Source organism: Condylura cristata, unplaced genomic scaffold, assembly GCF_000260355.1.
Source record: "Condylura cristata isolate star-nosed mole 26May11 unplaced genomic scaffold, ConCri1.0 scaffold00025, whole genome shotgun sequence".
Taxonomy (NCBI): Eukaryota; Metazoa; Chordata; class Mammalia; order Eulipotyphla; family Talpidae; genus Condylura; species Condylura cristata.
In genome coordinates, this window is record NW_004567126.1 from 17,309,502 (window position 1) to 17,327,168 (window position 17,667).

At 44.6% G+C, this 17,667-nt stretch overlaps 1 protein-coding gene across 1 annotated transcript in view; it reads right to left on the reverse strand.

Moving 5' to 3' along the window:
- Positions 1–17,667, reverse strand: part of SORL1 (sortilin-related receptor, L(DLR class) A repeats containing) — a 138,538-nt gene that overhangs the window by 76,423 nt on the left and 44,448 nt on the right. The window contains exons 7-11 of the mRNA XM_004689165.2: positions 11,402–11,503; positions 9,648–9,817; positions 4,712–4,904; positions 2,450–2,567; positions 1,377–1,450 (exon numbers count right to left, since the gene is read on the reverse strand). Coding sequence (XP_004689222.2) covers positions 1,377–1,450; positions 2,450–2,567; positions 4,712–4,904; positions 9,648–9,817; positions 11,402–11,503 — 657 coding nt within the window. The remainder of the gene's footprint in view (positions 1–1,376; positions 1,451–2,449; positions 2,568–4,711; positions 4,905–9,647; positions 9,818–11,401; positions 11,504–17,667) is intronic.

Genomic DNA, 17,667 nt, shown 5'->3' on the forward strand with positions numbered 1-17,667 from the left:
TCTGGCAGGAGGCAAGGGCATCGGCCAGCCCATCCCACTTCACTGCAGGGAGAACATGACCCTGCTTTTGACCCAAAGGAAATCACTTGCAGATGTTCAAATCCCAGATGACGCCAACATCACAAAGTACAAGCCACAAGCCTATCTGCAGGGGAAGGAAAAGCCAATTTCAGAAGGACAGCCAGCCCCAAGAGTGGCAGCCTCGTCTCCCATGGGAGCCAGACAAAAGAGCCCAGAAGTCCCCGGTGTTCACTTACCTGAGCACTCTGGCCTTTATCACCTCCTTCATCGGAACACACACTTCCCATGAAGTCCTCTACCATACTCTACAGTCCTTAGTGCACACACACACGCGCACACACACACATGTGTACACACAGCCAGTCAGCTGGGAGAATGGAAAGCCCTACCACAAATGAGGCAAGTCATGGGACAAGTGTCTGTAAATTGCAAAAAGCCAATCCAGTGTTGTCATTTTGGAAGGTCCCCCTAAATACATACTGCATCCCCCACCTGAAGCACCACAAGGATGGGAAATACCTGCTCACTCTTCTGAGAACTCCACATCCCTCCTGACATCAAACTGAGCCTACACCAGAAGCTCAATCAATTATGTGTGGGGGGATCTGTGTGGTCGACCCCACAGGGCACAGCGCTGAAAGCGCCCCAACAGAATAGGCCAAGTTCACTTCTCTTGGCCTTCGAAAGTCCTGGGAGGCTGATTAAAAGTGTGTGTGTGTGTGTGTGTGTGTGTGTGTGCACACGTGCGCATTAAGGACTGCACAGGACTGTGTTAAATAAGCTTAGGAAGTCTATCCTGTCCAAGGCTGAATTGGCATTTCAGGACCAGAAAAGTAACCCCACCCTCAGTATGGGTCTCATCAGTGTCTAAAAATACAAAGTAAAACAACCTTAAGGCAAAACAATCTCCTTTCCTAGCAAAAAAGGCCATGAAAGCATCTGCACAGCACAGTGAGGCCAGGCCTCGCCACCCCTTAAATATGACACCAAATAACCAGTTTCAGACCTGAAACCACTAGCACTACACAGTCTTTTGTTGATAAGTTATCACATAAGCAACCCCCTCCTGCCAGACACGGCGAGGTTCTAAGGGAAGAAGAGAACAAGCATTGCCCTGCCCTTGGGGAACGTACCTTGCAAGTATCTCAATCAAATTCACAGTAGCAAAAGTCTGTGTTTGATTCAAGTCACATTTTTGGCAAAATCACAAGCCCACGTCACAAGGTGACCAGGCAGCTAAGTTGTGTGTGGCTCTTTTATCTCATCACGCTCCTGGCCCGCTGGCCACCACATGGGCCGCACGTGTCCCTGAGCTGTCACGAGGTCATACAGCCATCTCAAAGGAGGGCCCTCACCTCTCGCCACCTGGCTCCGGCACTGCTTGAGATGTAAACGTTCGTCTTGCTTGCCAAGTTCTTTCCCACTGAACCTACAATGCAAGAAGAATAATTACTTTTTTTTTTACTTTTTTTTTTATTAAAAAGTTTATTTTTACATCATTTTGCACATTTTTTTTTTCATCTCAATTGTAATCCCCACGGGTTTCCCATCACCAAATCACCCCTGTGCTACCACCATAGTCCCTCCCTTCTCCCCCCACCCCCGTTTTTGATCCCATTCCCCACTCCACCCCCACAGAATGTCTCTGGTCTATGGTTGTTCATTATTTTTGTTATTTTCTCGCCTGGTCCATTATACTCCTGCTATGAGTGAAACCATCCAGTATTTTTCTTTCTCTTTCTGGCTTATCTCACTAAGCATGATCTTTTCCAGCTCCATCCAAGTTGCTGCAAAAGACATGTGTTTCTCTTTTTTGGTTGCTGAGTAATATTCCATTGCCTATATGTACCACATCTTTCTAATCCAGTCACCTACTTTTGGGCATTTGGGCTGCTTCCATGTTTTTCCAATTGTAAATAAAGCAGCAATAAACATGGGGGTACAAGTATCTTTTTCAATCAGTGTTTTTGTGTCTTTTGGGTAGATACCTAGGAGTGGGATTGCTGGGTCATAGGGAAGCTCCATGTTTAGCAGTTTGAGGAACCTCCAAACAGTTTTCCATAGTGGTTGTACTAGTTTGCATTCCCACCAGCAATGCAGGAGAGTTCCTTTTTCTCCACATCCTCGCCAACATTTGTTGTTGCTAGTTGTTTGAAGATGTGCCATTCTCACTGGGGTGAGGTGTATCTCATTGTGGTTTTAATTTGCATCTCCCTTATTACGAGTGATGGCCAACAGGCATATGAAAAAATGTTCAACAGAATAATTACTTTTAAGTTCAAGAAGATGCCAGATAATCACTAGGCCCAACTAGAAACTCTGATGGTGTCTAACAACGTGGAATGTCTCAAAGTCATGAACAGTAGCTACTGCAGCTGGTGTTGGCCACTGGCTAGACCCATAGTGAAATCGGACAAAGTCAACTTACCAGTGGCAATGATGAGGCCGGGAGCTGACTCCTTGGACAGGATGGGCATCTTCCGCAGCTGCAGGTTGAGCAGCTGGCTGAGCCGCTGGGCCAAGTGGAGGGAACAGCCTTGGGAGAGCTTTAGAAAGGATGCAGGCCTGTCAGCATAACAGAGAGCCAGGGGGACGATGCCCCCTTCTCCCTCTCAGCCCTGAGGCCTATGTGAGGCCACTGCATTTAGAGAGAGGGAAACCTGGAGTCGCCATCCCACCACCCCTGGGTTGCACAAAATTATCTGAGCCACACGAGTACCTCTCCTTGAAGAGAGGAGAAAACCACTGCTGAAACGTTCTTCTGAGGCTCTCAGAGCAATTAGAAACCAACGCCAACTCAAGTAGATCAGAAAGCTTCCTCTCCATATTATCTAGAGATTCCCTCATGTGGCTCAGAACCAGAGAAATGAAATGATTTCATGGTCTATATTTTCTAAGTCAGTGGAGATGCATTTCATATATGACTTAAGCAATTCTGCCAAAAGAAAAACCAAGACTCCGAAGTTATAAAGTCTCACTGATAAGCTCCCAAATGTACAATGTGTGTGCAATAAACACCCTAAGGATTCACATGAATTTTTGTATGTGGTCTGCATTTACACAAAGCACAAAGTCTGCGGTATGCTCTGCAAGACTTCAAGCTGTGCCAACTGGCCTCTATCTCTTTTATGTTCCGATTTTAACAGGGCCGCAGGAACGGGCCTTTTGCTACGGTTGTATCCAAGCTTCTACCAAGATGCGATCAGCAAATGTTATTCAATTTTGTCTACTGTTCTAGGCAGGGCAAACGTGTGTTTTATGGTACAGCAAAGACTACGACATGATATTTTTTATAACCAAAAGAGTTCTTTAACAAGACCTATCTTGCAAGTATCACAGCAATAAATAAAAGCTTGAGTAAATCAGGTTGGTCCTCAAAGAATATGTGCCAACCTTCGCGTTCAGCATAGAATAGAAACAAAGTCATTTAATTCTTCTCCAGTGCATAAATAAGCGGCTGTATGTTAACAATATCTTTACATTCCCCATCTCTGCACCAAGGGTCTTGGGAGCTATGGCAAACTCATAGAGGCAACCTGAGTTCTGTCTGGCCAGGGCTCAGACCCCCTTAGGATCCACAGCAAGCACAGGTGAGGCTGTCAAGTGCAGAATTACCTGGAGATATGTTTGTCAACTTCTATCTTTCCTCATGCCAAAGCTAAATTTGACGTGGTGACAACCATCAAATAGGGAAGACACAAGGACAAGAATCTCCCAAAAGATTTCCCCAAGAGCTACAGGCTCAGCATACAGAAGAATCAACACAGTTAACTACTACAGAAAAATACAACACAAAAGACCAGGTGATTGTCTAGCTATAATGTCTGTCACCGTGTCGCCAAATCTTAGTGCTGCCACATTCTAGAAAACTCAAGTGAAAGAAAAGTGGGGGTGTGGGGAGTCACCTAAAGCTAAGGATCACAACCCAGAGTAATCCAGAGGGAAAAGAGCAAGCTACTGAGGGGGAGGGAACACCCAGCCGAACCACATACAGATCAGTGCTGAGATATGCACATGGGGCCAAAGATGGAAAATCAGAGTCCTAAATTCTATTCAGATGGGGATTTTAAAAGAAATTCCACAGAAGTCACAACTTGTGGAAAGATTCCTAATCTTTCTAGGTTCACATGGTAACTTTTTTAGTACAGCCTCAAGCCAGAAGACTAATATTTGTTTTTAATATACTTAAGACCAACCAATTTCATAAATACTAATATATCTAATAACTCAGTAATAGGTGGATATGTGTGATATAATAGTATATATATCACACATAAAGAAACAAGCTTTTATTTTATTCTGAGGAGACACAACAAACAATGGGATGGTACCCTTCTTGGGCACAGCATGACTTCTCAAACTTTGGGATTTTACCAGACACGACCACCATCATTTCCTGTTCCACCCCAATTTCCTCACTTGCCTTCTCTCACATCAACAGCTGGAAATCCAGCCTCACAACAATATGATTATCATCAGAAGAAATAGAGCCCAATCTACAGATGAAGCTGTGACTAATGGCAACTCTCATGGCGACCAACAGATGTCAGGTATCACTGTGTTTCCCTGAAAAGCTTAAGTAGTCTGTGGTACCCCGGGTTGCCTTGGTGCAGAGTTTAGGAACTGTACGTGTAGATGGAGAGGTACATTTGTACTGAAGACCCAAATGAGATTAAGGCAACATCTGTACCTCACAATTGATTCTCTCTCCATATCCCGTGAAGGCTGGAGCCTGAAGAAATTCCCAGGTTCCCCCTTTGTCAAAGGTGATGACTGATCTCATGTTCTCCTCATTCATGGACCCATTGATCAGGGTAGCAATGTAGACCCCTTGCAACCCTTCCACACGATGGAAGTCAGCGAACGGTTCATTTGCGAAATACCTATGAGAACAAAACAGTTGTGAACCTGATTTCTCGTATGTTTTTATTAGAAGTAACACAAAACACAACCTTTTTAAAGTGCATCATTCAGTGGCAACAAGTACATTCACAATGTAATGCCAGCTCACCCCCATATGACTCCAGAACAGTCATCACCCCAAAAGGAAACCCGTGCCCCGTGGCAGTCACCCCCATTTCCAATGCTGGCAAAGGAGCCTTCAGTTGTTTCTATGGATTTGCCTCTTTTGGGTATTTCCTAAGTGGGATAGTAACAGGGTGGCCCCCAGGAAAAGGGGAAGTTCCAGGTTCCCTGCCCCACCCAGAAGGAGAGTGGAACTAAGGAGAGAAGAATCTGGAGAGGAGTCTGGGGAAGAAGGAAGCAGGATGAAGAGCCAGAAGGAGTCTTGAGTGAGCCACATGGAACAGAGAGACATGTGAAGAAGCTGCATTTGCTTCCTGTTTCTCCACTGGTTGAAACAGATGTGGGTGAGAAACCCGGGGGAGTTTCATTATGTCAGCGTGTATCTTGATTTTGCGCTTTTCCTCCCAGACTTGTCTGGCCCTTTCTGACCCTTTTCTATGGGTCCCAGCCAAATGGTGCTTTAGACTTGTGGTGGGCTTCAGGCCTTTGTTTGTGCCAATCCCTTTTGAGTGGACTTTTACCCATGAGGGGTTGGGTAACTTGGGGTGTTTGATTTAGAGACCAGATTCTTTGTCTTTTCTGTATTTCACACTGATTGTATTAAAGTTCCTTTCCATTAAAGCTCTTTTGTCTTGTCTTGATGTGGCGGATGGCAGAACCTATTTAGAGCAGGCAGGTTTGGGGGTTCAGGGAGGGGTGCCCCTCTCTCCCTGTCCTGTAACAGGACCACACAATATGTGGCCAATTACCTTCACTTAGCATAATGCTCCCTCTCTTAGCATGTCTCTGTACTTCATTCCTCTGGATGATTAAAGAATCTGCTCTTTCTTTAAGTGACAGTTTCTTTACTTAGAGGGTCGAGATGTTTATCTGATGGATATAAATGTTCACCCCTAGGGGGCTCAGAATCCAGAACACAATATACAACCGTGCATGCAAGGTTCTCTATCATCCCAATTGACCCCACGCTGTAGAGAGCCTTGATAAACTGGAAATAGTCCTGACATGCAGATACTAACAACAAAGTGAAGACTGACACTTCTATCAGTCTATAGGGAGCTAATGCTACCCCAACCAGGCTCTTATAACCAACGCACTAAACCCACCAGGTTTCTGCCAGAAGCAGAGAATCCCTCCCCTGAGAAGCAGTGACTACAGCAAGGATGCTTCTAGAAAGCTGAAGGATATGTATGTTAACAGTAAAGCAGAGGCCAAGGCTGGCCAGCCCCTCACTGCTCTGCCAGGATGCTGCATGACACCAGAAAGCAGTTTTGCACCCAAATGACACACAAGTTGCAAATATAACAGATCTCCGAGGAGTGATAATCATGGTTCACACATGGCTTTTAAAATAGGAGGTGTACCCTTTATGAAGGGCTTTCTGTGCCACTGGGCTTCATAAAAAAGCAAACCACTGTTTGTTTTTCCATTATCCACTACACAAATCTGGAGCTGGGCGCTGGCTGTGCCACCTCAGAAAGGCTCCAGATAGAGAGCAGGAGAAGGAATGTCAGTAGTGAGACCCTGAGAGAACAAGCAGATCCCACATAAAACATCAGCGCTGAGACCACATATTCTGTCGTGTGGTTTCTATTTTAGTGATGTTTCAGCTGCTTCTTAGGAACGAGCCCAAGACTCATTATGTCCACTTGCTACTGCCCTCAGCAATTGATTCCACCAGCGTCAGCCATCCTCTTTCATCTATCCAGAGGGTCCGAGTGCCTCTCATTGAGACAAACCCTTTTTCCCTCGCTTCACTCTCCTGGAGTTTTACATTTTGATCCCGTATCTGTCCTTTGGATGCTCCTCTGTCTCACACCCAGCCCACCTTGGCAGGCCCTGTAACAATTCACCTCACCCTGACCACTCCGAGTTCACCTTCTCGCAATTTCTCTCCTGGCCTCATGCCACTCTCCCCTCCTTCCCTAAGTGCCCTGGGCCAGGACTTGCCAGGCAACCACCAGGTCACGCCCTCAGTCTCCTGAAGTGTCAGGCGAGTCCTCTGCAAAATGCCCACATGTCACGATTCCTCAGCACTCTGTTCCTCGGCACATGCTCCCCACCTGATGCTCACCTGGGAATCCCACCAGGGCTGGTGTCACCCTAGTAGAATTCGACCCCTGGTTCTCTGCGTAAATTAGAACCTGCTCCTGGCTCCAGGCCTTCCTACTGAGCTCAAAGACTAGCTCATTTTAAAGACCACAGTTTTGCTATTGTCTTTTTTTTATTTTTTTTAACCTGCCTCACCACGTTATCTGCTAATTCACCCTTATCCAGTTTCATCTTGCCGCGATGGAGAGGCAGATGACAACAGGTTGCTGACCTGAGCACATCTCACTATCTCCAGTCCTGGGATAAAGTCTGAAAGAAAAGATAAGGCAGCTGAACAGGATGTTGGTGTAAGAATCTTGAAGCAAATCTACCTTCGATGTTCTAGCTCAATTGCAAACTCAGGCAGAGCGGAAAGGCCTCCAACTACGTGAAGGCCCGTCTGTCTCAGATGGTCCTTTGTCACTTAACTGGAGTTACTATTTCCTGGGGACACTCTGATGTTTTATGTGGGATCTACCACTCTGCCCAACCATAAGCTGAGACAGTCACCCAAATAGTTGACCACTGTGGACACCAGGAAACTTCTGGAAAGCTGTTGATTTATCCTCCCTATCCTCAGAGGCTCTCAAAGGTGGGGGGAAAATTTTCTTTTAAATAAGTTAGAAAAGGGGCCCTCTCTGGTGGCACAGCAGGTTGAAGCACTGCACTGCAAAGCCAAGCCATGGCTGCTTCAGTGCCAACTCAGTGCCTGCCCCTGAGGTGACCTACATGGTGCGGCAGACCTCTCCTGAGCTGCCCACTGCTCCCCTCAGCAGCGTACTTCGTCAATCTGCCTGTTCTACTTCCCACTCTGTCTCTGGTGAATCTTCTTGCTGCCCCTGCATCTCTAGCCTGTACCCCATTTCTGGATGCATAAATAAATCTTTTACAAAAAAAAAAGGTCAGAAAAAGGCCCAAGGGATAACAGTTCATAATTTTAACTACAAAAACAGTGAGGACAATATCATTTATCCATAAAAAGGAATGACACAAAATTCTGCAAAATGAAAGGAGGTAGACACAGAGGTCACATTTTAGGATACAGATCCATGTGTCTGCAGTATCCAGAAAAGCTAAAGCCCCAGAACCACAAAAGCAGACTGGAGAGGATGGTGGGGGGAAGTGCTTAATGGGAAAAGGCTTTCTTCAGGGGTGACAATGAAAATATTTTGGAGTAAGATAAAGATGATTGCACAGCACTGTGAATGGACTGAATAGCTCTAAGTTGTTGACTTTGAAATAGTGGCTTTTCCCCGTAAAACCCTCAGGCCCAGCCCAAAGGGGCTGCCCCTGACCACCAGAATACCAGAGGCTGAATCATGGCAGGAATGGAGACATGTCAGAACACACTGAAGAACAACAGCCCGTGTTGCTATGCCATGTACCTGGCCAGCCAAGTCCCACCACAGAGCCACCGTGCCTGCTGTTCCCGCTGCCTGATATGTTCTTCCCCAGACTCCCTCCCGCCCACCTTCCCTCGTAACTCAAGCATCTACTCAAATGTCCTGGGCGGAAACAGCCTTCTCTGCCTGACCTGTATAAAATAATACCCTCCTGATCCTCGTCTTGCTTTGCTCTGCTCAGTGCTCATGTTACCAGGCAGATTACATATTTGTTTATATTCTGCCTTCCCATAACTAAAACAAGTTCCCGGGATCTTGTTCTGAGTTTTCCTTTCTGTATGCACTGTTTCGCTGCTGTGCCCAGAATACCATCTAGCAAAGAGGAGCAGCCTTCTTGCTGAACAGCCTGTGACTGAATGAAATGACAGGATGAGGAGACACAGCAGACACCAATGGCAGCCCTCTAACCTCAGGTCACTCCCTGAGAGCCAGACCCCACTGCAGACCAGTCAGTCAGCTTCACCGCAGGGCTCCTTCAGGGAACAGAGGTGACCCCGGTCATCTCACACCAACCTGGCTGTCACAAGACCAATGACAATCACAGGACTCATGGTCCTGATGGGGACAACGCCCCCCAGGGACTCACAGAGTTCATCTCTAACATTCCCGCTCCACTCCTCACTGAGCCTGCAAAACCCCTCCCAGGGTGTGATTCAGTGACTCAGGGTCAATGTCGCTGGCGTCCTTCCAACGACACCATCAGATCATGCTGCCATCCCCAGAAGAGCAGAAACCGTGATATGAATTAATCCAAGTCCCTCGGCTGCCAAGCCCCACGGCCACATTGGCCAGCTCTCCTGACTTGCTTTTTCCTCCAGCTGCTCTTTGCCACTGGCTCAGAAACCAGTAACTCAATGACAGGGACCCGAGAGAATGGTTAACACTGTGGCTGTGGCCCTGTCACCCAGAGCCACCACATTCGCCCTGGTTTCACAAGCAGCTGGAGTGCTTTCTTAAAACTCTCACACCCAGGTCACACCCACCAGCTGAGTCACAATGTCTGGAAAGTGAGTTCTGTTCTGGGGTTTCTGAACACTCCTCCATGTGAGCCTCCACGAGTCAGGGGTCATGCAGATGGAAGACGGGCGAGGGACACGGTCCCCTTACCTCACCAGCGTGTCACTGCCGGCCCCGCCAGGGCTAAAGTAGAGCACATTCTCCAAGGACAAGGAGAACTTCAGCCCCTCTGACCCCGAGATGTACAGGTTGGTGCGGTTGTTACTGTGACTGACACACACAAACACCTGGTCATCAGAGGCGTCCGCGATGTAATATTCCTTTGGATCAAAAGTCAAAAACAAGGTCATCACATACACTCAGTGGCTTTCCTTGTGCAAAATACAGTACCCATTTCCAAGTGCCCCGTTGTGATCATGGGTTGGTGGCCACAGAAAGCTCCTCAATGTTGGCAAAGAAGCCTGAGTGACTTAGCTTTGGAGAATCTAAGACTATTGTGCAGACAGAACAGGTCCCCACCTGGCAAGCTGAGAACAAAAGAAACAGCACTGAACTCTGTAAATGACCTAAAAACCTCCTTTTAGTTAATTATGTCTCCCTCTTGTCCCCATGAGATCTATCACTGGTACAAGGTACAATGTAGGTTAATGGGCATTTCCTTCCCTTGTATTTCATGCTTATGATTAAAAGGCAGCAGAATGCATATAAAGCAAAGAGCCCACCAGTGTATCCCCTTACTATCCTGCACATCAGCTGCTAATAGCAAGGTCATCAAACGCCACATGTGGTCACTTCTCTGGTGAGCCCAGCACACACGAAGCTTTCCCATGGATTTCCACCCTGCGGATCCTCCACATGGACAGGACAGGGGTGGCAGGCACCAAACCCCTTTAGAGTCAAACATGAGTCCTCCAAAATGTTAGTAATAGGCTGCTGCTGACTGTAAGCCTGACCAATAACAAACCATCAAGTAATATGCATGTTGTACATATTCTAGACTGATTCTTTGCAATAAGTTAAATGTAAAGAAAAGGAAGTGTTAAGAAAAATCATAAGGGGCCTCCCTGGTGGCACAGGGATTAAGTCTCAGCACTGTGGACCTATCCACAGCCACAGCAGCACAAGTTCGATCCCCGCCCTGGAGGTGACCCACATGGCGCAGCAGACCTCTCCTGACAACCTACTGCCCCCCTCAGCAGTTTATTTCAGTCCATCTGCCTATTCTACTCCCCATTCTGTCTCTGGTGAATCCTCCAGCCCCCCACACCTGACCTGTGCCCCGGTTCCTGTATGTATAAATAAATAAATCTGGGGGAGAAAAAAGAAACATCAGGAAGAAAGAAGGAAAAAAAAAAAAAAACCACAGTTCCGGGCTGTATTGATCAATACTGTTATAGTGTCTGTCTAAAAGAAAACCCACATCAAAGTGGACCCGTTTAGACCAAACCTATACTGTTTAAGGATCAGCTGTATATGGTTTCACTATGGGCTCAGTTGTCAGGATCTGTTTCTAAAAGGAGGGACCCTTAATGTCATCCACTTTTGGAACAGAGCTATCTGTGGGCGACACAGCAGGTACTCCCTAAGTCACCACGTGGTCACTGCCTTGCCGCCTTCAGCACAGGCACACTGAGCCCATTGACTCTGGCTCCAGACCTCGCTGCCAACCCTCCTCTCCACTTGAAGCAAATCAAGGCTCCCGTTCAGCTCCACTTCAAACAGTGAAGAGGGAAAAGCCGATAAAACAGATCGAGACGACCAAAGCACAGCGGCTCTCTCCCGAGACCTGGCTGAAAGTGACTTCAGGGAGCTTCTAGTATCACTGCCCCCCCTCAGCAGTTGGCCACCCCGTGACCTGTGCAAGGGCACAGAGCACACCCCACCCCCAAACCGGCCCCACTCACATTAATAGGATGTCTGGTGACAAACTGGGCTGCTCGCATGGGCTTCCGGCCGAAGGAGACCCAGAGCTGCACAGAAGACGGCTGCTGACTGTCCAGTAGATGCTGCCAGAGAGGAGAAGGATGTCAGTGGCACCAAATCATAGCCCTTGCCATAAGCACAAAGGAAATGGCCATCGGGTCACTTGGATTTTACGGAGAATGCAACATAGAGAGTTTGGCTGTAGTGTGCACTTTTGCGACACCCACCCTCACTGCGTGGCCCACAGGGTGTGGCTTCGGGTACCCAGTCCGCAGCAGATGCCAGAGGCTGCACATGTTACCTGAGGGGGAGGGCAGTGCACAATGGACATGGAGAGGCTGCCAAGGTGTGCACACACGGGCGCTGAGAGAGGCTGCAGAGACGGTCAGCGCACAGCCGCAGGCCCAAGTTACCTACAGGAAGGGCATCACAGCGCAGGCGAACAGAACAGACTCTCTGCTCCTTCGACTCCAATTTTTAAGTGACAAGGACGCTCGAATTTTCGCAAGGAAAATGAGAGCAATCTCAGTTCCTTCATTTAAAGCTGGAAGAGTTTTTATTGATTCTATTCGCTAATCCTTTAATACCGCTCATTGATTATGGTCTTTTACTGGGATACAGTTTATTTAGTAATGAGTGTTCAACAAGACACTGACCAAAGCACATTCCACTTTAGAGATACTCAACCACAGCTAAAATTTCGAAAATGTAAAAGCTAACTCCACCACCCAAGGAAAACAGTAAATCTCTCTGAATCTAAGTTATTTTCATCTATAAAATAAGAAGCTGCTATGGATCAGGACTCATGTGGAGAGGTTTAAGTGATCCAGAAGCTTTATATATATGTATGTATATATAATCATGTGTACACACACACACACACACACACAATTCTTTTGTGTAGATACTTCATTTTGCTAGGAAAGGTCTATGTATTTAACCAGCTTCTCAAAGGGACTGATGACCCAAACAAGGTTAAGAACCATTTGAGAACATGCAGTAAGAACCATGTGAAGAGCAAGCTGATGAACCCAGTTAATTTTTGATTCCCCTGAGCAATATATGTATGTATATTTAAATCCCCACTGAGCAAATGGCTAAAAGTAGCTTGTCTTGAAGAAACCAGGTAGAGGTATAAAGCATCAAGTTTCCAAAATCTCACAGTGAAAACCATGGTAACAGCTTGTACGCACTATGGGGACCCAGCAAATGATGGATCTATTAGGAATGTAAAAACATGCTACCTGAGAGAAAACAGTTTCCAGCAAAGCTGTTAAGTTATCAATTCCAGAAACCCTTCTTAAGTAAATAAAATCTTATTGCTATGTATAAAGGTCAGATCACCCTATATAAAAATGCTTCTGAGTACGTACAATTTCATTTTGTCACTACTTCCAACTGCAGCTCTCCCTTAGGAAACGGGCCATTTTTCTCAGGGAAGCCTGGCCCCATCAGTACTTACACGTGCTGAATGATGGCTGCAGGGGGCCTGAGTTCTGAGAATGCACATGTCCCACTCCATAAATGCAACAATCACAGAATACCAAGGTCATTACAAAAAATTCTCCAAACACATCCACCCCACTTCCTTCTGGGAGAATTATCACTCTTAATGTACTCTTGAAGAGTTGCTACAATATTTTGCTGCCTCCAAGAAAAACAACAACAATTAAACTGTGGCACAATATTGACTCTAAGACATATGATACAACCCTAACACGTTTTGTAACCACGAGCCATGAGTTTGTGTTGTTCCTGAGCTTTTCTCTATGTAAAGTATAATGTGCTTATGAAAGACAGGTGTCAGCTATCGACAGGTAAAAGGCAGGTAGCAGGCCCACTCCCTACTACCAGTCAACTGTCCCCTCCCCCATCACCCACGGGAGCAGGCTCTGTGCACTCTTGCAGAAATACCTCATGCCAGCACACACCAGCATGTTTATACAAAGACAGGCACAGCTCCGCTCTCCAATATATCCACTACCTCCTCCTCCCCAACAGGACCCCACTGCCATCCAGAACCAAAGACAGGCATTCTTTACCTTTTGTTAAGACTATGTGTGCTCATGTGACCGATGACTAGTCAATGAAATGCAAACACAAGTGTGTTGGTTTTCTAGGACAGCTAATTGAAGGGATTGATTGGGGACCAGCTCTGCCTATTCTGGCCACTCTTCCTAATGGCAAGAAAGACTCAGGCTGGCAGCGCAGCTGTCTTTGATCACCTAGAGAAAGGTAACCATTGGTTAAGATGGCCAAAATGGAAGCTTGGGTCCCCATCAACACCGGGACCCCAATACAACAGTCCTAGATTACCCATCTCTGGGCAGCACTGACAAAGACAAAAATAAACTTCCCTCTTGGTTACTCCCTTTCGTTTCCAGTTGATTAGTCTGAGACGATGTCAAAGTGTCTCCATGTTGTTTCCACATACACACTGGATTTTTCACAAACAATTGGTGTCTGCAATATGGTTGAGGAACTCAACTTTTTCTAAATGGTGTCATAACGTTCTACAATTTATCTTTGTTCACTAGAAGTGTCTTATACATCTTTCATTTAACAACTATTAAAGGGGATTGAGGTTACTTCCAGAACTATTGGGGAGGATTTAGATTATTTCTGTTCATGAACACATTTGTATATATTACCTCTTCCAGATCTAAACAATTCTTGCAGGCTGCATTATTAGAATGCATAGGCCAAAATTTTTACTTTTATCTAAAATGGTCTTCCTGAAAGGCTGCATAATATCCACCAGCCCATACCCTTACCAACAACCAAGAACTATTTTAAATGCTTTAACTGATGCCAAGAGGATAGGGCCTGAGAATTTATATTAAGTTTGTCATATGGTGTTTTCATTTTTAATAAGTAAAAATAACTTTACTAGCTGAAGAATCTGAATTTCAGAGCATGCATTTACATTTATATTTTTGGTTATGTCAATAGCAAAAAGCAATGAGAAGTCAAGGAGAAAAGAGAAGAAAGGAACCAAAAAATATGATATATTCTTGTCAAATAAAGTCCAAAAGAGTCCTCAGCAAACTATTCAACTGGAAGGTTCATAGAGAAAAAGAGAGGATGAGATACCAGCAATAGGTGTGTCAGTGATGCCAGTTCAGAGTAACGTGAGTCAATGCAGTCCCTTGAAGCATCATTCACATATCACTTACACCTAAATGTGTACGGATAAAATAAAATTATTTCAAAATTAAAACCATTTGCTTTCAAATAATTCAGGGAGGAGATTTTAGTAATAGGTAGACAGCTGAAAAGAAATTTGCAAAGATGAGTAAATAGGGCCAAGATGAAGGCATAAGAACAGATCAATATTAACTGTTTTGGGAGTAGATCTAAAAATAAAATTCATGAAGTTAATATTAATTGCAAACAGATCCAGGATGGCAAAGTCAGGAGCTCTGGCTATATACTTATCTACACATGCAATAAGAAGTGACAAAAATCCTCACAATCAACTTTTCCAGAATTCTGAAAATTCAATAAAGATTTGAAAAAAACACAAGGCGCATTAATTCAAAAGAAACAATGAATCTCAGGTAACTTTTATACTAGTTCTGCAGAAGCCTTGGACATTCACAACTTCACAAGTGACAGTGACTGAAAACCAGCAGCCTTGTAGCCATGGGAAGAGATAGATCAGTTTTGAGTTTCCAAATGTTCCAAAGCCAGAAAAACTATCTCTATCTGACCTGGCTGGTAGATGGCATGAAAGCTGCAATCTCAGCTCTTCTCTCTGCATAGCCTGGCTCAGCACACAGCACAAGACCAGTAGTTAGGATGTTAATGGAAAACTGCAACAGGTGGAAAATGGTTAATGTCACAGCTGCTGGGGCACTACTACATGGAGCTAACAGAGACTAAAATCTGTAAAAGGAAGTACTAAGGAAAAAGACGACCACAAGAGGTTTCCATAAGCTCCAAAATAGGGAATCTACAAGATTTTACATAAAACCTTTGAGAATGCTCAGGAAAGAAAAGCAAATAGCTAATCAGACCTAGCTGACCAGGAGGATCTCCACAAGCAGAACATGAAGACCAAGGCAGAGTGGATAGAAGGTGTATACATACCAACACATTCTCAGCAAAGGCTGCCAGGCCTCCTGGTTCAAAGCGTTTAAGGACATCTCTGTCCAATGACTAGCTGTCCACTAGCAAACACATCAGCAGTCATATGCACAGTACAAACTTTATAGGTGGAGGAAACCCACAAAACAAAGCAAGGCAAGAGCAGTAACAAAAGGCAGCAAAAACCCTGGGAAGGGGTTCTATGACATGAATAGCTGCCACACTGTCATTTTAATTTTTCATTTAAAAAAAAAAAAAGCTAAATGTGCTCATATGCCCATGAATAGATACTATTCCTAAGACCAGATAGTGGATTTAATATAAAAAAAAAAGTGTGTACATATGTGTTTCTGTACGTGTGTGTGTGTGTGTGTGTGTGTGTGTGTGAGAGAGAGAGAGAGAGAGAGAGAGAGAACACTATTTCACCACATAAATAGAAATTTGGGGAAAGTTTAGTCAAAACATAGAATAACACAAAAGAAAAATTTGAGGTTGACCAGAAGGTCAACAAGAGATCTGAATTGGAAGGTGAAAAAACATCAGCGAATTTAAAAATACATTAATCCTGATGATCCAATCTGAGGAAAAGAATGAATAAGGAATTTTTAAATTGAAAAGGCCTAGAGGACATCATCAAGTATCTCAGACATGCACTAAGGCACCTGGAGGAGGTGAAGGGAGGGAAAGACTTATCTGCGTGAACAGCAGCCAACAACAGTTCCTCACATCTGACAAAAAACCATCTGACGAAAAACCATCTGAATGCGGAGGAAGCTCAGTGAGTTTCTAGGACAAACTCAGATCCGCACTGAGATATACCTTGACCACACTGTTAAAAGTCAAAGTGAAGAGAATTTTGAAAGCAGCAAAAGGAAACTGACTCATTGCATACAAGGTGGAGTCCTCACTATGACAAAAACCCTGTGCTGGACATATAAAGATGTTACCATGAAAGCAATGGAGGTAGGAAATGGAGCTACACAGAAGCAAAGCTTTTGTAAAGTATTGATAATAAACTGCTATTAAGTCAAGCTAGATTTTATAAGCGAGGGTATTTACTAACATCTCCAGAGTAAGCACCAAGAAAGTAGTAGGGGGGAAAAAAAGACAAGTGAAAGAAAACAGAATCAAAGCAGCACTTAAAAAATGTACTACAAAGAAAGGCAATAAAAAACAGAAAGTGGATAGAAAGCAAAATGGCAGGTATGTTTCCTACTTTTTACTAATGCCATTAAATGTATATGGATTAAACTCTAATTGGCGTGAATTAGATAACCAGATTAAAAACAACTATTACACTGTCTCCAAATTTCAAAGATACAAATTTGCTCAGATTAAAAACATGAAAATTCTATACCATGTATACAGCACTAGATGAAGTAATTCTATTAATAGATAAGCAGAGACTCAGAGGACATTTTATATGACCTTTCATCACCAGACAAATGGAATATTGTCTTATGGGTCTTGGTAACACTAAGGCAAATCAATGGGCAAAAAAAGGCTTTCCATTTCCAGCAAGTATTTGGTCAACTGGATATCCACAGATGAAAGAATTAAGATAGACATTGATTTCACATCATTTTCTTAAAAATGAATCACATATCTAACTGTTAGAGGGAAAACTATTAAACTCTTACAGGAAAGAGTAAATCTTCATGATGTTCGGTTCGGCAATGGTTTCTTGGATATAATAACAGAAGCGAAACCAGAAAAAGGAAGTTAGAAAAATGCTTCAAATTTTGTGCTGAAAGTAAAAAGGCAACCCACAGAAAGTGAAAAAACATAAATGATATCACCTATAGAAAATATACAGAACATATAAAAAATTCATTACAAGACAAATAACTCAGTTTAAAAATCTACTACCTGTTTTGAACAGACATTTCTCCAAGGAAAATACATCCATGGCCACCAAACATGAAAAGATGATCAACATCCTTATCCTTTTGGAAACAAAAGTAAAAGCCACCATAACTTATCACTTCACACCCTTTAATTAAAAAGACAGACAGGCCCTCCTGGTGGCGCAGTGGGTTAAAGCACTGCACAAAGAAGCTTAAGCCACTTCCGCACGAGTTCGATTCCCGCCTGCCCCCGGAGGAGACCACATGGCGTGGCAGACCTCTCCTGACCCGCCCGCTGCTCCCCTCAGCAG